Here is a 25,024-nt window from a genome sequence, read left to right as displayed (position 1 = left end):
GAGTTCATCACCAAACCCACAAGTGAGTGTACTGAGCCTCAAGCAGACACACCAGCTGAGGGGTATTAGGGGGCAAGGTGCTCGTGAACATGGGAGGAATGTGTTCCCAGGGCACTTACTCACCCCTCAGCAAGGCCCAGAGCTCTGGTGCTGCTGAGGATTTGACAGCACAGATACATGCATTCTCTTAGCTCAATGAACCATTGGCATTGCCCACAGAGACCAGCAGTATCTTATCTTTCTAGTTCCTGTCCTTGCATGAACAAAGGACTGACAATGCCCACAATGCCCAAACAGAAGGGGTTCCCTACCTTCACATCGTCACCACCACTGAAGAGAGACCACTGGAGATAGCCAGGTCAAGCGACCATGAGCAAATCCAGGAAGGCAAAACTGGCATCCCTGATGGAGATTACGAATGGAGACTGGACTGCTGTAGGTACATTGCATTCCACCCCGTGGGAACGCATATTAAAGACAAACTGCGTTAGGAAGCCTAAATCACTTGGGCATGATTTAACAGCCGCATCGCAATTGAGCAAGAGAGTGACGCAGCTGTTAGATCACAGGAGTTGCCAAAATCAGGAACTGGACCAGGTGCCGATCGGTTTCCGATCTAACCGTCCCGTCCCTGTTGGCGAGAACCGAATCCCGCTGGGGCGTGAAGAGAAACTAATAATCACCAATTCGAGCCAATCTCCATATCATTAGCGGCAATGACCCTCTATCTAACCACCTCTCCAGCAAGTGGTTACGTGGGCTCCGATTAGTACTTGCGTGAAGCTGGCGGAATGGCTGCTGTGGGGATCGGAGGAGGTGAGTAGCCATCTTCATCCCACCTTGGGAAGGGGGGAGTTGCGGGTGCCCTCTGGCAAGGGCGGATTCGGTCTGGTGGGGGGATGGGCCGCCATCGGTGGTGGTAGGTCGCCCCTGGACTGGGGGGGGGGATCTCAGCGCCCGCTGGTCCTCCAGGACGTCTCCTGGATCCTGAGTACCCATAACAGGGGCAACTCCAGTTCCTGCCCGTCTGTCCCACCAAGCACCCATAACTCCCACTGACCATGGTAGCCTCTGGCCGTGCGGCTGAAGGCTAATGCTAATAGAGAATTGGCAATCTTAGTAAAGTGAGCACTTCACCATTCCCAAGTAGATTCCCATGTGTAGGCATGCTATGTCGCATCAGACTGTGAGGCTTGGACACTTTGCCTGAACACTGGAGGCCTCAACACCACAGACAACATTGAAACACCCAGGTACTGTGCCTCAACACTGGGGACATATCCGTGACCAGAGGGTGGATGTGTGCACCGGTGAGGGAACCAGCATCCAGTCCAGGTAATGTTACTTGTGGGTGTCTGAGGTAGAGATCTGGGGTCCGGTGCCCAGGGTCCCCACTGTGGCCGGGGGGGGGAGGGGAGGAGGGTAGGCAGGGTGGGTTAGATGATGCCCATAAGGGATAAATTTGTAAGTTCTTAAGATATAGGAGCAGAATTAGACCATTTGGCCCATCAGGTCTGCTTCGCCATTCGATCTTGGCTGATCTCATCCTGGCCTTAACTCCACTGTCCTGCCCATTCTCCAAAACCCTTCCAGCTATTACCAATTAAAAATCTATCTAACTCCTCCTTAAATTTACTCAATATCTCAGCATCCACCATACTCTGGGGTAGCGACTTCCACAGATTCACAACCCTTTGGGAGAAATAGTTTGTCCTCAAGTCTGTTATACATTTGCTACCTCTAATGGCCTCTCATTCTGGGCCGTCCTAAAAGAGGGAGCATCTGCTGCACGACTACTTTATCCATACCATTTAGCATCTTGTATACCTCAATTTGATCTCTCCTCATTCTTCTAAACTCCAGAGAGTGTAGGGATGGCAGGGAATGTGTGAGGGGAGCAGGGTGGAGCCATGGGGGACTGGAGGGTCCCGGGGTGGAAACGATCTCTGGTTGTCTGTCATTCACCCTTTCCAATTCCTTACAGATATTACACGAGAGGGATGATATCTAGGACCCCACGGAGGCTGCCCTCACGATGCTGCTGGCAGGACAGGTGGCCAGATAGCAGAGAAGACAGTGGCAGCAGCGTTGATAGAGGCTCGAGGCAGCGGCTCATGTGCAGACTCCCACCCCACACCCGGAGGATTCAGCCGTCCATCAGGTCAGGGAGGGACCCAAAGGGGGATGCTGGCAACAGCCAAAGTTGTCACTGGTCCTTCCAACAGATGATGGATGGTGTGTGCTGCAGGAGGCTCCGCCTGAACAAGGGGCGGTGCGGTACCTGTGCCATGTCTTCCCGGAGTTGGCACCACGTGGAGGAGGAGGATACCCGCTCCCAGTGGCTGTCATGGTCACTGCAGACCTGAACCTTTACGCCTCAGGACCTTTCCAGGACTCGAGCCGGGACTGACTCGGAATTTCACAAGCTACAGCCCACAAGTGCATCGGTGAGGTCACGGATGCCCTGTTTGCCCGGGCAGCTAACTGTATTAACTTTGACATGGGCCACGCCCAACAGGATGCCCAGGCAACAGGATTCTCTGCAATTGTCGGGATGTCACCTTGTATGCACTGGGTCATAAGGGAGTGTCCTTCATTAACAGGAAAGGGTTCCTCTCCCTGATGTTCAACTTTTGTGCAACCACCACCTCTGGATCATGCACGTGTGCACACACTTCCTGGGAGTGTGCATGACCGCTACATCCTGGGACAGTCGCAGATGCCTAGCCTCTTCAAGGATCACCCCAGGATGGCCGGTTGGCACTTGAGGGATAAGGGGCACCCGCTGAGGACCTGGTTAATGACACCAGCAGGGTGGCTGGTGACTGATGTGGAGACTCGATACAATGAGGCCCATGTGGCCATCCAGGCTGTCATTGTTGCACTCTCAGTGGGTCACTGTCTAAGGCAGGGGGGTGATGATAACCTGCTAAGAGCTGAGTGCTCGTCACTATGCCATAGTCTGACTCCTGACTGTCTGCTGAGTGCTCGCTCACGCCCATCACCTGGACGTGGTGTGCCCTGGGGTGAGATCCAGGACCACCATGCCAGGGGATTGGGCAGGGCTTGGAGGTTGGCTCGTATTGCGGAATAACGTGCCGGAGGCTTCACATGTCTCGGGTGCAAGGTGTTTTAATGCTGTACAGTTTTGACTTCTCATGGCTAATTTGTAAAAAAAACTTTAAATGGCTGAGTCTATGTCTGTCTGTGGCCTCTGAACAAAATAAGCTATCATGGCAGTATCACAGAAACATGTACATTGTTATCTCTCAAGAGACGCTAATGATCTCCTGTGGGCTGCAAAGACCAAATTCAAAGATACAAATTCCAGGTGCATTTCATAAGCCAGGCTCTCTCACTGAGGCTGTCTATCTGGACAAAGGACTCTGCAACCTTTGTTTCAAGTCTTAATGGTACGAGCATTTAACCAGCTCAGGAACCCAGGCATGGGGATACACACCCTTTATCACAGATACTGTGAAGAGGTGGGATTCATATAACATGGCATCTTCTAGCTTGTGTGACCAGCAGTACTGCCTTGATGTACTAAAGAAACCTCAGTCTGCTATTTTACGATCTACAAGCAGCAGCACAGGAAACGGGGCCCAGATTGAATGCCTGGCCCCATCGGCACAGTTTCTACTGGAGATTCTGTACCTTCGCCTAGAAGACTAATTCATCTCTGTGGCCTATTACCTCATGTGAAGTCAGCACCACTAGAAAAGTGAATTGTACACCATTGGTTTTCAACCTGCTGAAAAAATACTTCATTGGACTTTTATTCTCGACACTGGGCACACGCAAAACAATAATTCTTCTCTATGTGGTCTTTGCACTCTAAATTTTTATTTTCTCGATCCAGCTTTTATCTTTTCTATGTGGCCATCCCCCTTCACAGTTTGAGTGTGTGTAAATAAACTAACCCTTTGAGTTCATCCCATCATGTATTTGCTTAGGGATATGAATACAAAATTGGATCACACCAAAACCGACGGTTGGTAAACATGCCACCATTTATAAAGGGTGAAACAAATCAGAACAACTTTCTGTTCACAAACGGGCAGAGAGGAGAAATTACGGCTGTTTAAATTAACCACCATCCATAACAGGATGGTGAGTGACTTGGAGGCAAACTTGCATCTGGTCTTGTTCCCATGCAACTGCTTCCCTTGTAAGTAGTAGAGGTCGTGGATATGAAAGGTGCAGTTGAAGGAGATTTGGTGAGTTGCTGCATTACATCAGATTGTGCACACTTCTGCCACATGCAGTGGTGGTGGGAATAAATGTTTAAACTGGTAGGATGGGATACCAATCAAGTTGGCTGCATTGTACTGGATATTGTCGAGCTTCTTGAGTGCTGTTTGAGTTTCACTCATCACACTCCATATCTGTCTTCTAGGAGATAGATAAGCTTTGGGAAGACAGGACATGAAAATGAAATGAAAATCGCTTGTTGTCACAAGTAGGCTTCAAATGAAGTTACTGTGAAAAGCCCCTAGTCGCCACATTCCGGCATCTGTTCGGGGAGGCTGATACAGGAATTGAACCCGCGCTGCTGGCCTCCTGTGTCTGCTTTAAAAGCCAGCTATTTAGCCCACTGTGCTAAATCAGCCCCTCGTAACAGCTTACTGTCACAAGTAGGCTTCAATTAAGTTACTGTGAAAAGCCCCTTGTCGCCACATTCCGGTGCCTGTTCGGTGAGGCTGGAACGGGAATTGAACCCGCGCTGCTGCCTTGTTCTGCATTACAAGCCAGCTGTTTAGCCCACTGTGCTAAATCAGCCCATGCCTGGGTTCCTGAGATGGTTAAATGCTCCTACCATGAGCTGCTCGTCACAGGATTCCGAGCCTCTGATCTGCTCTTGTAGCCACAGGATTTACATGTCTAGTCCAGTTCAGTATCTGGTCAATGGTAACCCAGAGGATGTTTATTGTGCAGTATTCAGCGATGATAGTGCCACTGAATGTCATGGGAGATGGTTAGATTCTCTCTTGCTGTCCGGCATGTGCGGCGAACTGTAACTTGCTACTTGTCAACCCAAGCATGGATATTGTCTAGGTCTTTCTGCATTTGGACATGGATTGCTTCATTATCTGAGGCATCAGAAATGGTGCTGAACATTGTGTAATCACTAGCGATTCTGACCTTATGATGGAAGACGGTCATTGATGAAGCAGGTGAAGATGGTTGGGCTTAGAACACTACCCTGAAGAACACCTGCAGTAATGTCCTGAAACTGAGATGATTGATTTCCAACAACCACAACCATCTTCTTTTATGCTAGGTATGACTCCAACCAGTAGTGAGTTTCCCCCATGATTCCCATTGACTCCAGTTTTGCTAGGGTTCCTTGATGCCATACCCGGTCAAATGTTGCCTTGACGGCAAAGGCAGTCATTCTCACCTCACGTCAGAGTTGAGGTATTCTGTCCATGTTTGAACCAAGGCTGTAAGAAGTCATGAGCTGAGTGACCCTGGTGGAATCCAAACTGAGCAGGTTACTGCTAAGCAAGTGTTGCTTGATAGCACTGTTAATGACCCCGTCCACCATTTTGCTGATGATCAAGAATAGACTGATGGGGCAGTAATTGATTGGATTGGATTTGTCCTGCTTTTTGTGTACCTGCCAATTTTCCACATTGCGGGGTAGATGCCAGTGTTGTAGCTGTACTGGAACAACTTGGCTAGGGGTGCAGCATGTTCAGAGCACAAATCTTCAGGACTATTGCCAGAATGTTGTCAGGACCCATAGCCTTTGCAGTATCCAGTGCCTTCAGCAGTTTCTTGATATCCTGTCAAGTGAATCCAATTGTCTGAAGACTGGCATTAGTAATGCTGGGGACATCCAGGTGACCAGATGGATCATCCACTTGGTACTGCTGGCTGAATATTGTCGCAAATGTTTCAGCCTTGTGTGAAAGGGAGAGACTGTGAGAGAGTTTGTGAGAGAGTGTGAGAGTGAGAGAATGTGACAGTGACGGTGTGAAAATGAGAATGCAAGAGAGAGTGTGTGTGTGTGTGTGTGTGTGAGAGCGAGAAAGTGAGAATGTGAGAGAGATTGTGCGTTAGAGAGAATGTGTGGAAGAGAGAAAATGTGAAAGAGAAAACGTGAAAGAGAAAATGTGAGAGAAAGTGTGAGAAAGAGGTAAAGGGTGCGATTCTCCCAAAACATTTCTAAGTTAATTTCTGGCGTTTTTTTCAGGGAGGTTCCCACCAGCTCTGCCGGCAGGTCCCGCCCCCCCCCCCCACACACACCATTCAATGACACTTAGTCACTTTCTTGGGTCCTGGGGAGTTTCTCACCGGTTTAACCCACACTGAAGAGTTTTTTTTTTTAACACTGGGGAGCTGAACTCAGAGATCGGGCCTCCCTTTTGAAAGGGTGCCCTGATCTCTAAGTGAGCTTGTGGATCACCCCCACCACCACCCATTGGCAATGTCACCCCTGTACAGATGGACATTACCACACCGCCCCCCCCCCCCCCCCTCAACCCCCCCCCCCCCCAAGTGAGGACACCCCACTCTGGGGTCCCTGGGGGTCACCCCTCTTCAGGCACTCCAAGCCCCCTTTACAGCATCCCCTTCCTTCAGGCCCCACACCCATCATCCGCCCAACCTCCCAGAGGCCCCTATTTACCTGTCTTGCAATCCCCAGCCTGCAAACACCCACTCCACTCTCATTTCAAGAGCATGGCTCCCCTCGCCCCCTTGCCCTTGACAGTGCCACTCAGGCACCCTTGCAGAGCTCCTGCTGACTTGGTAGTGCCATTCAGGCAACTTGGCAGTGCCAGGTTGGCAGTGCCGGGTTGGCAGTGCCTAGGTGCCCACGTTCCTGGGGAAGAGCCAGGGAGCTACCCTGCACTTATCCTGACCATCCTGGAATCTGCACCAGCCCTGGAGATTCCCCCGGGTGCCTTTCCGCCTGGTTCATGGTTGTTTGGACCAGCACTCATCGGCACCTGATGCAGCCTCCTTGGGGAGGCGGAGGAATCGAGGGAGGATGGTGGATCATGCACAGGTCGCAAGTAGGTTTACGACCTACTGCCACGAGCGTCATACGGTCCTGCCCATTTGGGGCGGGTGCCGACTCCAACGTCTCGCGGGTCTTCGGAGAATCCCGGGAGGTGCCGCGACTGTCGAGAGGCTCGCTGGAAGCCTTTCCCGGCATTCTCTGGTCGCCTTGCACTCAAGCAGAGCACAACGTAGCCAGAGAATTGTGCCTAAAGTGTGAGAGGGAGAAAGAAAGTGTGACAGAAAGTGTGATACAGAGAGAGTGAGAAAGTATGTCAGAGAACCGAGAGAGGAGAGTTGAGATAAAGAGAGTGAGAGTGCATAGGGACTGGAAAAGGGGGAGTGGGGAGAAAAAAGGATGCCCCAGCGCCCGCAGGTCCGCCATGCCATTCCCTGGATCATGTGTTCCCGATCCAGGACAATCCCAGCCCCTGCCTGCCTGCCCCACTGACTACCCATAACTCCCACTGACAGTGGCGGCTTCTGGCTGTGCAACGGATTGGAATTTGGCAATCAAAGTTATACGAGCACTTCACAGCTCCAAAGTGGATTCCCGTGGGTGGGCGTGCTGTGTAGCAAGTGGGAGCAATTGCCTAGCATCCCAATCAGACTGTGGTGCCTGGACACAGCAGGAGGCAACATCACAAATGGAGCAGCCAACATCCGAACACCCAGGGGCTGGGCCCTAGCACCGGGGACATTTTGGCACCAGAGGTTAGGTATCTGCACCAGGGAGGGGACCCGCGTCTGGTCCAGGTAACGCTATGTGCGGGTGTCTAGGGTACAGGGTCTGGGGTCCGGTGACCAGGTGCGCCCCGCTGTAGCTGGAGATGCATGGGTAGGCCTGCACCCTCCTCCTACCTGTTCAACCTTCCCGGGGTCTGTGTAACATCACTCCAGGGTGATAGGACTGTGTGGGCAAAGGCAGTGGGTCACTGTCGAAGCAGGGGGTCATAATAATCCGCTGAGAGCGGAGCGTCGGTGCTCCTCAATCTATGCCATAGGCTGACTCCTGCCGGTTCGCTGAGTGCTCGCTCACACCCATCGCCTGCATGTGGTGTGCCGTGGGGGGAGTGGGGCTGCAAAATAGGCATCCAGGACCTCCATGCCTGGGGCATGGAATCGGTGCTCGGCCTGCATTGCAGAAGAAATTGCCAGAGGTGCCATATTTCTCGAGTGTAACTTTTAAAAATGCGATACATATGTCCCCAACTGCCCGAATCGCCCGATGGTGCCGCCTCACCTTCACCGCCCCTTCCCCCCCCCCCCCCCCACCCCCCCCAATACCACCAACCCACCTCACCCCATGCCCTCTCATTAATCCTCAACCTACTTAGCCTTCCGAGCTCTTATCGCTTCGGCCAGATGTGTCCCCAGGATACACATCAGGAGCCGCGTCCCATGGCCTTTGGTGCCACTGGCGGGTTTACTCTGGGGGCCCTGGGGTTGGAGAGCCCTGGCCCACTTGCCAGTGGCACATGCCCCTCCGTGTGCCTCTGTTCTGGGTGCTGACTCCAAGGCACATCGTTGTCAGGGAGAAGGAATTTTGGGGAGCTGGAGGCGATGGTCACTACTCCGTAGGGTGGTTCTGGGTTGGCACCCAGTGTCCCCTCTTCCCGGTTGGAGCCCATAGAGCCGACGTCGTGCACCAGGCTCTTCACTACAGTTGCCACCCTAGCAGCGTTGGCCTCTGTCCCATGCAATTGTGGGCGCCATCTCCTGCGCCCGTAGCCTCTGGGACTTCTCCAATTGGCTATGGACCTGCTGGAGTGTCGCTGACATCTCCCTCTGAATAAATATCATGACTGCATCCTATCGTCTGCATCAGCTCCAGGTAAACCAACAGGAAATTCAGACCACGATGGCCTATTTGAAACAATAGCAAAGACACATTTCAATCGCCAATAATGCACATTATGTTTAGTTATACTACCACTTGGCCTATGTTCAACACCCTATAATCAAAATAGAACATGTTAACTTTGACATCTAGAGACCAAGCTAGATTTATTAAATGTCACTCACAAAATCAAATTTACACTGTACTTACCACTTTGACCATTTTGATTAAATACAGGTCCTTAGGCAATTTAATATGAAGCGTAGTTGAATATGCATCATCCCCTGCATTGAACAGAGATACATTCAGAATAATCCTCTTCACCTCCTGAACTGCCAGATAAGATTTGTTGACATGGGACCTAGAAAACAAACCCATAAATCTATATTGCTATATAAACATTATGGGCTGGATTCCCCTGCCCCGCCCGCCGCAAGAACCCCACGGGCGAGCCGCATACAACGGAGAGTTCCATTGGCCTCGGGCGGGATTCTCCGCCGCGTCCACCCGGCGACCAGAGAATCCCGCCCCATGTTACACAAGATTTTCTGACCATGTCAATACACATTCTCACTGGACAAGGTTGTCTGCTAGGAAGGTAAAGTGAGAAAATTGACCTTTTATTCTAACAACTGAATATTTTTGTAGGTAGATGATATGTAACAAAGTTGAGGCAATTATTATCCCCATCACGTTCATCTTCCAATGCACAATCCCAAAAGTCTCGACAACATTCCAGATGCCGATCAACAAAAAGATGCTCAGTTTGACAATGATCAACCAAAGTTAATGTTCGTATACTTTTGATTTCAATACTGTCAATCTTATCTTGCATTTGCTATAAATGTAAAATCACAAGTTTCAATATAGACACAAAAATTCAGGTATCGTGACTGTTTCCCTGCCAGAAAAACAAGACATTTGTAAGATATTCTGGCTTTTAACCAGCACATTAGTCACTGAACACCTTTGGGAAGAAAACTGGCACATAGACAAGAAACAGAAGGTGAAAAGAATTGTACGTTACTAGGTTTCAGGATAATTGTAAATTATAAATGCAGAATACGAGGAAGGTATACTTTTACCACAACAGGAAAATACATTTTCACTTACAACAACAATTTTTCATTCCTTTTTGTGGCAAAATTAACATTTCAACTATTTTCCAGCAAATGTGTTATCTGGCTCGTGATGATGTTTCCATGGTGCTGCCACTGAGATCCCCATCAGCCTGATGCCAAGCATACAGCAGAGCACCAGGTGTGCATCTGGGAGCGTGACAAGGGTACACTAAAGACTTCCACTGATGAATAATCTTTTTTCTGTCCGCCACAAAAATTATTTGGCATAGCACAAAGTCAGACCCTCATGCAAAGTACTGGCTCTGAAATAATTTGATGCAATTGAAACTAAATGGAACAGCAAAATAATTCAGTGTTGTGATCAAAGTGAGAATAAATTACACACAACTTCTCAGATTTATTTTTCTTACTACTGTAACCACTATCATTTTGATCTGACTATCATAGTGTTGTCTATTTGTCTTTTTCTCATTCACCAAGAAAAAAATACCAAGTTCAAGGCACAGATTAAGCCCTTTTATAACATCTTCGTGGATCAGAGATGTTTGGTATCATCAGAGATAAGGAGATGTCAGCTCATCTGCAGGTAAAGTTAAGACAAGTGTAATGTATGATATATATATATATATATATATATAAAATCATGGCTACTTCTTAAAATGTTATAATTGGACAATGACCTTTTAAGATGACTGAAACTATTTCCACCTGGAAACCTGAACAAAGGGAGCTTCCTGGCAGTATCAGACAAGAACAAAGAAAAGTACAGCACAGGAACAGGCCCTTCGTCTCTCCAAGCCTGTGCTTATCATGATGCCCCAACTAAAAAGAAACCTTCTGCCTTTACTTGGTCCGTATCCCTCTATTTCCTCCCTATTCATGTATCCATCCAGATGCCTTTTAAATGTTGCTAATGTGCCTGCTTCCACCGCATTCCAGGCACCCACCGCTCTCTGTGTGAAAAACCTACCCTGCACATCTCCTTATACTTTCCCCCTCTCACCTTGAGCCTGTGCCCTCTTGTAATTGATACTTCCACCCTTGGAAAAAGTCGATGACTATCCACCCTGACTATGCCTCTCATAATTTTGTAGACCTCTATCAGGTTTACCCTCAGCCTCTGTCTTTCCAGTGAAAACAATCCTAGTTTATTCAACCTCTCCTCATAGCCAACACCCTGGAGACCAGGTAACATCCTGGTGAACCTTCTTTGTACTCTCTCCAAAGCTTCCATGTCCTTCTGATAACGTGGTGACCAGAACTGCACTCAATACTCCAAATGTGGCCTAACCAAGGTTTTATATAGCTGCAACATGATTTCCCAACTCTTGTACTCAATGCCCCGGCTGATGAAGGCAAGCATGCCATATGCCTTCTTAATCACCTTGGCCACCTGTGTTGCCACTTTTAGGGAACTGTGGACCTGCATGCCTAGATCCCTGTGTATGTTAATGTTCCCAAGGGTTCTGCCATTTACAGTATAATTCATACCAAAATGTATCACCTTGCCAGGGCTGGTTTAGCACACTGGGCTAAATAGCTGGCTTGTAAAGCAGACCAGGGCAGGCCAGCAGCACAGTTCAATTCCCATACCAGCCTCCCCGAACAGGCGCCGGAATGTGGTGACTAGGGGCTTTTCATAGTAACTTCATTTGAAGCCTACTTGTGACAATAAGCAATTTTCATTTCTTTCATTTCATTTTTTCATTTGTCCGGATTAAACTCCATCTGCCATTTCTGTGCCCAAGTCTCCAATCTATCTCTATTCTGTTGTATCCTCTGACAATCCTCAGCACTACAAGCAGATATTTCTTCATCCCTGAAGAGACTCTAATGATCCTGCTGCTGCAGGGACCAAATTCAAAGAGAATGAGACAAAGGCCATCTACATTTCATAAGCCAGGCCTGGCCACCACAATCTCCTAGTCTACTATGACAAAGGATCCTCTAACACCCTTTAAAATTCTTAACGATTGGAACATTAACAACCTCAGGAACCCAGGTGAAGGAACATACACCCTTTGTCAAAGTCAAACTGGAGAGGGAGGTGTCATGTGACTTGAACCCCCTCCCACCAACCTAACCTAACTGGGAGAATCAGTTATACTATCTTTTTGGACTGGAAGACAGCCTGTCATCTTCCATCTAGCGAACAGCTGCTCAGAACAAAGACTCTGTCTCGGTTTGAAGCCTGCCCCCCCCCCCATCTGCACTGTCTTTTTTGGGACTTCTGAACTTCTATACCATTGCCTACAGACCTAATACATCTCTGCATGCCTCGCTCCACGTGAATTATCCAGCATCAGTCTTAAGCCTGTTGATCTCCGTGAAGGAATCATCATTAGAATCACATGAAACAATAATTATTTTTTCTGTGGTCTTTCCCCTGTAAATCTTTCTTTCTATCCCTCTTTTATTGCATGAATGCACAGGAGGCTACCTAGCGATACTCCAGGCCCATGCTAAGTGCGTGCGAATAAATTAACCCTCTTTCCCTCTCTCAAGTTTGTTATGGGGTGATTGATATAAATTGGATCACACAAAATCTAAGTCTATTAATGACCATGAAACTATTGTTGATTGTTGTAAAAACATTAATTTAGGGACGAATACCTGTCGTCCTTACCCAGTCTCAGACACACAGCAACATGGTCGACTCGGCACTGTGGCACATGAGTTAGCACTGCTGCATCACAGCTCCAGGGACCCGGGTTCAATTCTGGCCTCTGTGACTGTCTGTGAAGTTTGCACTTTCTCCCAGTGTCGATATGGGTTTCCTCCGGGTGCTCCGATTTCCTCCCACAGTCCAAAGATGATAATAATAATAATAGCTTATTGTTACAAGTAGGCTTCAATGAAGTTACTGTGAAAAGCCCCTAGTCGCCACATTCCGGCGCCAGTTTGGGGAGGGCGGTACGGGAATTGAACCTGCGCTGCTGGTCTTGTTCTGCATTACAAGCTAAAGATGTGCAAGTTAGGTGGATTGGTTATGCTAAATTGCCTCTTAGTAGGGTTACTGGGTTACGAGGTTAGGGTGGAGGCATGGGCTTAAGTAGGATGTTCTTTCCAAGGGCTGGTGCAGACTTGATGGGCCAAATGGCCTCCTTCTCACCAGCATAATTCTAAATGCCCTCACGGATGTGAAATAAATGCTGGACCAATGATGCCCACATCCCATGAATGAATAAAAAAAATCCTCTCCTCCAACATCCAGAATTAACAGAAGTTAAACATTAATTAACAGGCAAACTGTGGATATAGAGCCGGAGTTCCTTCCCCTTCCGCAGCGTATTCTGCAGCAGCGGAGGGCGGCTTGCCAGTGCCGGGATCTTTTAGTCCCACTGTAGTCAACAGGGCTTCCTGTTAAATGCACCCCTCCTCACTATGAAACCCGCGACGGGGGGGTGCGCCTTCAGCAGGACTGGAAGATCGTACGGCCGTCAGAAAATCACACCCATAAAATATAGATCACACCTTATGCGGCAGACAAAACTGAGACAGATCTTACAAATCGGCTTAGCAGTCCGCTCTGATTTTAATGACCACAACAGTGGCTAAGAAGAATGTAACAGACAGAAAGATTAAAAGCTTTTCTCAAACATAAGCCAATATCATTGTAGCCATTCTTTTCCAACGTGCTTGCAGTGGGAACCCCACTAGGTGCCACAAAATAGGCTCAGCACCTGGGGCGGGATTCTCCGCAAACTGGCGTGATGTCCGCTACCCGGCGCCAAAAACAGCATGGATCACACCGGTGTCGGGCCGCCCCAAAGGTGCGGAATTCTCCGAACCTTTCGGGGCCAAGCCCTCACCTTGAGGGGCAAGGCCCGCGCCGGAGTGGTTTCCGCTTCGCCAGCTGGCGGGAAAGGCCTTTGGCGCCACGCCAGCCGGCGCCGAAAGGACTTCGCCGGGCGACGCATGCACGGGAGCGTCACCAGCTGCTCACGGCATCCCCACGCATGCGCAGGGGAGGGGGTCTCTTCCACCTCCGCCATAGTGAAGACCATGTCGAAGGCGAAAGTAAAAGAGTGCCCCAACGGCACAGGCCCGCCCGCCGATCGGTGGGCCTCGATCTTGGGCCAGGCCACCGTGGGGGAACCCCCCGGGGCCAGATCGCACGCGCACACACCCCCCCCCCCCCGGGACCCCGGAGCCCGCCCGCGCCGCCTGCTCCCACCGGTAAGATAGGTGGTTTAATCCACGCCGGCTGGAGAGGGTTGACAGCGGCGGGACTTCGGCCCATCGCGAGCCGGAGAATCACCGGGGGTGGGCCCGCCGACCGGCGCAATTCCCGCAGACCGGTGCGGCGCGATTCCCGCCCCCGCCGAATCTCTAGTTGCAGAGAATTCGGGACACGGGGGCGGGATTCACGCCAGCCCCCGGCGATTCTTCGACCCGGTGAGGGGTCGGAGAATCGCACCCCTGATCTCTGTACGTAATTGACCTGGCTCTGGGAAATTGACCAGGATTAAAATATAAGCAACCGGCAGCATGGCAGCACAGTGTTTAGAACAGTTTCTTTACAGCTCCATGGTCCCAGGTTCGATACCCGGCTTGGGACACTGTCTGTGTGGAGTCTGCATGTTCTCCCAGTGCCTGCGTGGGTTTCCTCCGGGTGCTCCGGTTTCCTCCCACAGTCCAACGTGTACAGGTTAAGTGGATTGGCTATGCTAAATTGCCCTTAGTGTTCAAAAAGGCTAGCTGCAGTCACGGGGATGGGTTGGAGGTGTGGGCTTGAGTGGGGTGCTCTTTCCAAAGGCCGGTGCAGACTCGATGGACCGAGTGGCCTCCTTCTGCACTGTAAATTCTATGATCTATGACCAGTCCAGCCATGTTCAGCTTCTTTATTCGGCAAAACATTTTTACATCATGTTGCTTTACTTGCAATGACCACACCTAGTCAATTACATAAGACTGCAAATACTGTAACACCAAATGAATCAGAAATTACACTGGGCTGGATCTTCCAGTTCCGCCCACCCGGGGAGCTGAACCTCCTGCCCGAGGTCAACAGCCTTTAAATGACCTGCCAAACTTTCTGTCTGCCCAGCTATGGTGGGGACTGGAACATTTACCCCACTGTATTTGTAGCCGTGATGTGGAGATGCCGGCGTTGGACTGGGGTGAGCACAGTAAGAAATCTTACAACACCAGGTTAAAGTCCAACAGGTTTGTTTCGATGTCACTAGCTTTCGGAGCGCTGCTCCTTCCTCAGGTGAATGAGGAAGGAGCACCTGAGGAAGGAGCAGCGCTCCGAAAGCTAGTGACATCGAAACAAACCTGTTGGACTTGAGGGATCAGCCCTTGGATCGCAAATGTTTACAATCTATATAAATGATCTGCAAGCAGGGACAGAGTGTAACATAACAAAATTTGTGGATTATACTAAAATTGGTGGGAAAGCAGGCAGTGAAGAGGAGATAAAGATTTTACAGATGGATATTGTGGCCATCTAAAATGGCCTCCCACAAAGAGTGATGGGAAATTCGGCCAAGCTTGAACACGACAGGCTGCAGCCTGCAAATATACAAACTGCAGCCCAGACTTTATGCAGAAACTCACACCTTCAAAAGCCCATTAAAGGCCTTCTCAGGAACAATAGGACTATCCTGCCCATCACATCATTTACCAGGGGCAGCGGCACCAAGCCCCTGCTTGGAACACTCCCAGGATTGGCCACTGAGTGCCCACCCCAAAATCAATGTGGCAGCCCCTGATTGGAATTGACCGATCAGGGGGATGGAGCCCTGATCAATTGATTGACAGCGACCCAGAGACCGCCTACAAAAGGGGCATGGAATTCCAAGCTGATTAAAAGGCAACGCAGGCCTTCACTCGCTCTCTCTCGACTGCCGCATCAACAACAGTGAATCCACCAGCCAAGCAGAGCCCACACCACCCGCAGAGGACGACAACATAACATGGACCACCTGCAGAACTTCAGTGCTGCCAGACTGCTGCCAGACTACTGGAAGTTAAGCTAAGGCCATTTAAGTGTATTAGTTTATAATCCAATGTGCATGAATGTGTGATTAATTAAGTAAATAACCTTGTGTATGTTAAATAAACAATAATTGTACTAAACTACTCGTGTGAACATTTGTCCACCGTCTACGGGTTAAACATACTGTGGTTATAAAAGAGCAATAATATAGATAGGCTAGGAGGCTGGGCTAATATTTGGCAAATGGAGTTTAATGTAGATAAGTGTGCGGTTATCCATTTTGACTGAAAAAATAGAAAGGGAAATTATCCAAATGGAATGCAGATTCAAAATGCGCCTGGGCAGAGGGGTCTGGTGTCGTTCATGAATCACAGAAAGTCGGTATGCAGATACAGCATGTAATTAAAAAGGCAAATGTTAACGTTTATTGCGAAAGGACTGGAGTATAAAAGTGGAGAAGTTTTGTTGCCATTGTATAGGGTGTTGCTGAGACCACATCTGGAGTATTGTATCCAGTTTTGGTCTCCTTATTTGAGGGAGGATGTGGTAGCATTGGAGGCAGTTCAGAGGAGGTTCACCAGATTGATTCTGGGAATGAAAGGGTTGATGTATGAGCAGAGATTAAATATTTTGGGTTTATACTCGCTGGAGTTTAGAAGGATGAGAGAGGGTCTGATCGAGGTATATAAAATACTAAAAGGGATTGATAAAGTAAACGTAGATCAAATGTTTCCTCTTGAAGGCCAATCCAGAAGAGAGCTCACAGATATAGGTTGAGAGGCGGTAGATTTATAACTGAGATGAGGAGGAACCTACTTCTCACTGAAGGTGGTGACTTTGTGGAACTCACTGCCTCATAGTGCAGTGGAATCAGAGTCATTAAATGGTTTCAAGAAGGAATAGATACATTTCGGAATTGTAAAATGGGTTAAAGGGATAAGGGGAACAGATGGGGAGTTGGATTTGAGACCAGGAAGAGATCAGCCATGATCTGATTGAACAACGGAGCAGGCCCGAAGGACTGAATTGCCTACTTATGCTCCTAAGTTCCTATGTTCTACTAGTACCCGAGTGAGCCATCGGAGGGCGTGATTTAGCAACTCATCCGAAAGTCATCACTGATGTGTTGGGTACTCTGCTATACAGACGAACCAACGCGGATGCAAATGGTACAACTCAGTTTTATTGCTAACATTTATTTACAGTGGTAAACTGGTTACTGAGGTTCGATCATAACCCTAGAATCTGTGGACCTATCCCTAATACTATCTTGGAGTGGCATTCAGCACATGGTGGATGTCTGAGTGGCTTGCTGTGAGCTCTGTGCCCTGAGCTGTCTCCTGCTGGAATGCCCAGGAAGTGTTGTGTTCCCTGTTTTGTACTGTGTATGCTCTTGCCTGAGATTGGCTGTGGTGTTATGTGTGTGTTGATTGGTCCATTGATCTGTCCATCAGTATGTATGTATGTTTGTACTATGATGTTTACCTGAATATCATGACAATCACCTTGGACTGAAGTGTCAGCTGAGAATCCTGTCATGATGCAGGGTACATTTTACATTCAATGGGATTTGACACCAAAAGAGTATCACAATATTTAGAAAAAATAATAGGCCATTGAGCCCCTTAAAATTGTTCCGTCTTTGAAACTGTATCTTGCCTGACCTCTGCCAAACTTTGTCACATTGCACCTAGGGAATGGTGCAACTAAATTACCCATCAGCGGCTGGTTTAGCTCACTGGGCTAATCACTGGCTTTTAAAGCAGACTAACGCAGGCCAGCAACACGGTTCAATTCCCGTACCAGCCTCCCCCAACAGGCGCCGGAATGTGGCGACTAGGGGCTTTTCACAGTAACTTCATTGAAGCCTACTCGTGACAATAAGCGATTTTCATTTCATTTTTCATTTTCAAGAACATTTGAGATGATTAGGGTCATCGGGTTCCATAGCAGCTGTAGTAGCTCCTGCACAGAATTTTTTTTCCAGTGCAGTTTTATATGAAACACTGCTTTAATTAGACGAAGCACTGGTAGATTAACAATGTTGCCAACAAAGAAATGCAAGGATGATCAAGTACATACTCAATGATATAGATAGTTAAACTTACTCCTGTGTATGTGAGCCTCGCTTGCTTTACAAAATACCCCAGACTCCCAACATCAACTATTATTTGAAAATATTTGTCTGTCTAGAGCAGTCAAACGGATTTATTTTTCAAAGAAGTTAAAGTCTTGACTATCTGCGTTTCTCAGCAGTGATTATTTTTCTCACTGGATTGATTATTTTATCTGCTTTCACTTCTGAGTTCCCGTTTCCTCTCTTTTCTATGACCAACCCAAAAATGGTTGACTAATGTTGTATGGTTTAAGAATAATTGAAACTGGTGTGTTTTAGTTTATTTATTTATTTTTTAATATATATATTTTTTAATGTAATGTACCCAATTCTTTTTATTCCAATTAAGGGGCAATTTAGCATGGCCAATTCACCTACCAGGCACATCTTTGGGTTGTGGGGGTGATACCCACCCAGGCACAGGGAGAATGTGCAAACTCCACACGGACAGTGACCCGGGGCCGGGATCAAACCCGGGTCCTCAGCGCCATGAGGCAGCAGTGCTAACTGCAGCTCCACCGTGGCACCACTGTGCTTAGTTTAAACTACGATTTTTGATATTTTATGTCAAACAGTTCTAAGATTACCTTTTAAAAAATGGCTGCATACTGCCACAATGAATAAGGGGAGTGGAGCGGGCGATGAAAAGCAAGGGAAGAGCATGGGCAGTTTAGAAGGGAAAGTGAATTTTAGCTAAATAGCTTACAAGGAGATTGAAAGGTTGTAAAGAAACTGAACAGGAAAAAAAAATGAGGGGGAAAAATAGGTTATGGAAGACAAAAAAAAATAAGAAAAAATAAAAAATAAAAAATAAAAAATTGGAAAAAATTGCCAAATCATGGGAATTCAAACAAGAAGGGGCATATATTAATACACATCCATAAGAGATAAAATCAGGGAATTCAGATTGTGGTAGTATGTATTAGGGGTCATGTGGGACTGGAAGCCCTAATGTCATTGGCTGACAGATCCCGGGTCCTGGTTGGCCGTTGACCTCTAACTCCGCCCTGAAGGCGGAGTATAAGAAGCCGGAGTCCTCCCCCGCAGGCCATTCTACTATCGAGCTGCGGGGGAACAGACACGCTTAATAAAGCCTCATCGACTTCACTCTATTCGTCTCACGGAGTCTTTGTGCGCTACAATTTATTAAGCGTGCCTAAAAAGGACTATGGAGCTCAGGATCATCCCGGAATGCCTGAGGATCAGCCCCCACGCAGTGAACGCGGCAGCAGCCTTCAAGCACTGGCAGACTTGTTTTGAGGCCTACCTCAGAACGGCCACCGGCCAGGTCACAGAAGACCAAAAACTACAGGTCCTGCACTCGAGGTTAAGCACGGAGATTTTCTCCCTCATCGAAGACGCGGAGGATTTCCAGACGGCGTTCGCAGCACTGAAAAGTCTCTACATCCGCCCAGTTAACCAAATCTACGCTCGCTACCAGCTCGCGACGAGATGGCAAAGTCCAGGAGAATCGATGGACGAATTCTACGCCGCGCTGCTGATTTTGGGACGAGCCTGCAGCTGCCCTTCGGTGAACGCAAATGAACACACGGACATGTTAATGCGCGATGCTTTTGTGGCAGGTATTAATTCCTCCCAAATCCGCCAAAGACTTCTAGAAAAAGAGTCGCTAGGACTCTCAGAGGCACGGGCCCTAGCAGCCTCTCTAGATGTGGCCGCGCGTAATACCCGCGCCTACGGCCCCGACCGCGCGGCAGCCCATTGGGCTCCGTACGTACCCGTTGCGACAAACCCACCCCCCCCCCCCCCGGACACCCCACAGGCTTGCGCGGTCCAAACGCCAAGTCGCACTGGGGACGCCCGCTGCTATTTCTGCGGCCAGGCGAAACACCCCCGGCAGCGCTGCCCGGCCCGCGCAGCAATCTGCAAGAGCTGCGGGAAAAAGGGCCATTTTGCGGTTGTGTGTCGGTCCCGCGAGGTCGCCGCTGTCCCGGGGGAACAGGGAGCCCTGCAAGCCGCTTACGCTCCCCAACCCCCCCCCAGCGCCCCATGACGACCCGCAGGCGCAGCCGCTCTGGGTCCCGACCACCGCGGTCCCGGGAGAACAGGGAGCCCTGCACGCCGCTTACGCTCCCCAACCCCCCGTCCCCCCCCCGTCCCCACGTATGACCCGCCGGCGCTACCAATTTGGGTCCCGACCACCGCTGTCCCCAGAGATGAGGGAGCCCCGCGCGGTCCTAACGCTCCCCAACCCCCCCAGCGCCCCATGTGCGACCCACAGACGCCGCCATTTTGGGTCCCGGCCACCACGAGGGGAGGAAGGGCGCCGCCATCTTGGACCACCCCAGACCTGTACGACGCGTGGGGGTGGCCATTTTGTCCACCCCCGCTGCCATCTTGTGACCCCCCAGCCATGTGCGATGTATGGGGGCAGCCATTTTGTTCATCCCCGACGCCATCTTGGACGGCAACAACGGACCCCAGTGTCGACGGCTCCACGGGGTTCGAGGAAGACGCTCCACTACTACAACCACGTCTCGCTTCAATTACGCTCGATCAAGCTCGGCCCCGGACACTCCAGACGACGACATCAACGGTGCTAATAAACGGGCACGAGACACCATGCCTAGTCGACTCCGGGAGCACGGAGAGCTTTATCCACCCCGACACGGTAAGACGCTGTTCCTTGACCACCTATCCCAGCGCACAAAAGATTTCCCTAGCTGCAGGATCCCACTCCGTACAGATCCAAGGTTTCTGCATAGTTACCCTAACGGTGCAGGGGAGGGAGTTCAAAAACTACAAACTACACGTCCTTCCCCAACTCTGCGCCCCCACATTACTGGGATTAGATTTCCAGTGCAATCTACAGAGCCTTGCGTTCAAATTCGGCGGCCCAATACCCCCACTCACTATCTGCGGCCTCGCAACCCTCAAGGTGCAACCCCCGTCCTTGTTTGCGAACCTCACCCCGGATTGCAAACCCGTCGCCACTAGGAGCAGACGGTACAGCGCCCAGGACCGGACCTTCATTCGGTCCGAAGTCCAGCGGCTACTAAAGGAAGGCATAATCCAGGCCAGCAATAGTCCCTGGAGAGCACAGGTGGTAGTAGTGAAGACAGGGGAGAAACAAAGGATGGTCATAGACTATAGCCAGACCATCAACACGTACACATAACTAGACGCGTACCCTCTCCCCCGCATATCTGACATGGTCAATCGGATTGCCCAATATAAAGTTTTCTCCACCGTGGACCTCAAGTCCGCCTACCATCAGCTCCCCATCCGCCCAAGTGACCGCAAGTACACAGCCTTCGAGGCAGACGGGCGATTATACCATTTCCTAAGGGTCCCATTTGGCGTCACAAACGGGGTCTCGGTCTTCCAACGGGAGATGGACCGAATGGTTGATCAACATGGGTTGCGGGCCACGTTCCCGTATCTCGACAATGTAACCATCTGCGGCCACGACCAGCAGGACCACGACGCCGACCTCCAAAAATTCCTCCAGACTGCCAAAGCCTTGAACCTCACGTACAACGAGGACAAGTGCGTTTTTAGCACCAACCGGCTAGCCATTCTGGGCTACGTAGTGCGCAATGGGATAATAGGCCCCGACCCCGAACGTATGCGCGCCCTCATGGAATTTCCCCTCCCGCACTGCTCAAAAGCCCTGAAACGCTGCCTGGGGTTTTTTCATACTACGCCCAGTGGGTCCCCCAGTACACAGACAAGGCCCGCCCCTTTGAACGCCTTAGTCTGGATTTCAAAGGGCCCCTCCCCTCCACCGACCGCAACACATACTTCCTTCATGTGGTGGACGAATACTCCCGCTTTCCATTCGCCATTCCCTGCTCTGACATGACCGCGGCCACAGTCATTAAAGCCCTGAACACCATCTTCACACAGTTCGGTTGCCCCGCATACGTCCACAGCGACAGGGGGTCCTCTTTCATGAGTGACGAGCTGCGCCAGTTCCTGCTCAGCAAGGGCATAGCCTCAAGCAGGACGACCAGCTACAACCCCCGGGGGAACGGGCAAGTAGAGAGGGAGAACGGCACAGTCTGGAAGACCGTCCTACTGGCCCTACGGTCCAGGGACCTCCCAGTTTCACGGTGGCAGGAGGTCCTCCCGGACGCTCTCCACTCCATCCGGTCGCTATTATGTACGAGCACTAATCAAACGCCTCATGAGCGTCTCCTTGTCTTCCCTAGGAGGTCCTCCTCTGGAACGTCGCTGCCGACCTGGCTGGCGGCCCCAGGACCCATCTTGCTCCGAAAGCATGTGCGGGCACACAAGGCGGACCCGTTGGTCGAAAGGGTCCACCTCCTCCACGCGAACCCGCAGTACGCTTACGTGGAGTACCCCGACGGCCGACAGGACACGGTCTCCCTGCGGGATCTGGCGCCCGCCGGCAACACACACACCCCCCGACACCGTTCACCCAACCCCCCCCCTTCCTGCCACCGCCGCACCCCGCGACCGCCCCCTTCCCAGGAGGATCGGTTCCCCTCCCCTCAGGCCCGACCAAGAATAAAGCCCAAGCTGAAACCGTAAGGCTCCCGGAGACGACAACACCGGTACAAGCACCACCACCACCACCGGGGCCGAGGCGATCGACACGGACGACCAGACCGCCCGACCGACTCGTGGCGTCGATCTAAATCAATATATGGACTTTTCACAAGAACATTTTGCTTTTCTCCCGATACCTTCGGTAAATAGTTGAAACAGGACAAAATTGTACATACTGTATTGCCATATGAATGTTTTCCTCCCAGGACCAGCCCTGTAAACCCTTACCACCATGCGAAGCATCACCCCGCCGGGTTCATTTTTGACAAGGGGTGAATGTGGTAGTATGTATTAGGGGTCATGTGGGACTGGAAGCCCTAATGTCATTGGCTGACAGATCCCGGGTCCTGGTTGGCCGTTGACCTCTAGCTCCGCCCTGAAGGCGGAGTATAAGAAGCCGGAGTCCTCCCCCGCAGGCCATTCTACTATCGAGCTGCGGGGGAACAGACACGCTTAATAAAGCCTCATCGACTTCACTCTATTCGTCTCACGGAGTCTTTGTGCGCTACAAAGATTAATTAACATACACAACCATTACATAACAGCAATAATTAAAACATGGTTGTCACTCAGTCAGGCTTGGCAATGACATATTCTTGAATATAATTTCAGAATGATATGGAGTGAGTAAAATGGGATAGTGGTGGTGGTATTAATTAGAAAAAAACATCACACCATTATTCCATCAGGATTTGACGAGAGATGTGGCCCAAATAGAATCCTTTCAGATTCAGCCGAGGATCAGAAAGACATTGCTACATTTTTGGGAGCACATTATCGATGATCAGGAACTGGAGGCAGAAAATTTGAGCCAAATTTAAAAAGTTGCAACATCAACAATAGAGCTTGGATTATATTTATCTAAGTATGCTTTATTTATCTAAAAATAGAGAGCAGATGGACTTGGGGACACAGATGCACAATTCATTAAAAAGTGCCAGTGGAATCCTACCTAAAAAGAAAATAATTCTTATATTACATGATATTGCAGACAAAGTACTTGGGTTGTTTGGAAGGTGCAGTAATTTGCATGTGGAAATTAAAACTAATCTGTTTAAACAGAAACATCTAAGGAATATGCTTTGCAAATTAGCGAACATGTTTTCCTCCTTTTTGAAGCTGTGGGTAAAGCATCCTTGTAATACGTTTCTGTCCATGCTACCTAACACTGCCTGGGGCTGTGGATTTCATAGCATGCGGAACTGAAAGACGCTTTGTTTAAGAAACCATGGTCAACAACTAGTGAAGGCCATTCTCTAGGTTATAAAGAATGAATAAGTAAATTATGAAGTAATGATCAGTTCTTTGAAAAGTCTTTGAAAATATCTCACTTTGGATTCATTTGGGCCAATTTTAAATGTTTTAATTAACATTAATGGGTCAGGCATTGGCTCAAAATGGGGTTGACAGACATATTGCTCAATTGAAGTGAAATGAAGATCGCTTATTGTCACAAGTAGGCTTCAAATGAAGTTACTGTGAAAAGCCCCTAGTCGCCACATTCCGGCACCTGTTCGGGGTGGCTGGTACAGGATGGAACCGTGCTGCTGGCCTGCCTTGGTCTGCTTTAAAAGCCAGTTCTTTAACCCTGTGTTAAACCAGTCCCAATTAATGCCAACATGCCAGCTATTGCCATTTTGAGATTGCCCAACTCTTCGGCTTGCCTATCTCAGACAATATCCATAGAATTCCTACAGTGCAAAAAGAGGCCATCGAATCTGCACCAACCCTCTGAAACGGCACCCTATCTAAGCCCACTCCCCTGCCCTATCCCTGTAACCCTGTCTAATCCTTGTGCACTAAGGAGCAATCTAGCATGGCCAATCCACCTAACCAGCACATCTTTGGACTATGACGAAACCGGAGCAACTGGAGGAGACCCATGCAGACATAGGGAGAATGTGCAAGCTCCCCCACCTCACCCTCCCACTTCATTTCCCAGGTGACACAGACAGTCACCCAAGGGAGGGAGTGGGGGCCAACTCGATGGGGCCCTTTGGAGTGATGTAACCTCCCACCCCCTACCCCCACGTCCCACCCAAGATGGACAAAAAGGTTTAATGTCACTTTTCCACCCTGCTCACATCTGTTTTGATCAGCCTAAACACTAAGGCTGTGCAGGGTGAGGCCATTATGTGGCTACTTAAGGGCCTTAGCATCTAAATGGGTGTGTTTCCCACCCAAGGCCCGGCCCACCCAAGTGTGAAATTCCGACAACCTTTGAGTTTCCAGGACTGTATCCCATCTGTTCAATTTTACGCTCCCACCCCCAGCCTCAGAACTGACTTTGGGAGGAGTGTAAAACTCTGCCCTTTGTTTGGTAAATCCATGTAAATACCAGCTGACATAAATGTTTTAAAAATGTGATTTCACCACCTTTCAAGACATAACAGGAAGAATTTTCTTCCTTAGTTCCTGTATCCTGGTTTTTACTGCAACTTAAAAAGACAAAGTTGGGAAGTGAGCTATCCTTCTGGCTCCTTGCTGTTGTTGTT

The 25,024-nt window shown here is 49.5% G+C and overlaps 1 protein-coding gene across 2 annotated transcripts in view; it reads right to left on the bottom strand.

Annotated features, from left to right (window-relative positions):
• itga4 (integrin alpha 4) overlaps positions 1-25,024 on the bottom strand; it is a 315,916-nt gene that overhangs the window by 141,079 nt on the left and 149,813 nt on the right. For both annotated transcript variants that reach the window (XM_072477536.1, XM_072477545.1), the window contains exon 18: positions 9,062-9,212. In XM_072477536.1, coding sequence (XP_072333637.1) covers positions 9,062-9,212 — 151 coding nt within the window. The remainder of the gene's footprint in view (positions 1-9,061; positions 9,213-25,024) is intronic.

This window comes from Scyliorhinus torazame, chromosome 2, assembly GCF_047496885.1.
Source record: "Scyliorhinus torazame isolate Kashiwa2021f chromosome 2, sScyTor2.1, whole genome shotgun sequence".
Lineage (NCBI taxonomy): Eukaryota > Metazoa > Chordata > Chondrichthyes > Carcharhiniformes > Scyliorhinidae > Scyliorhinus > Scyliorhinus torazame.
This window is presented reverse-complemented; position numbering and strand designations above follow the sequence as displayed.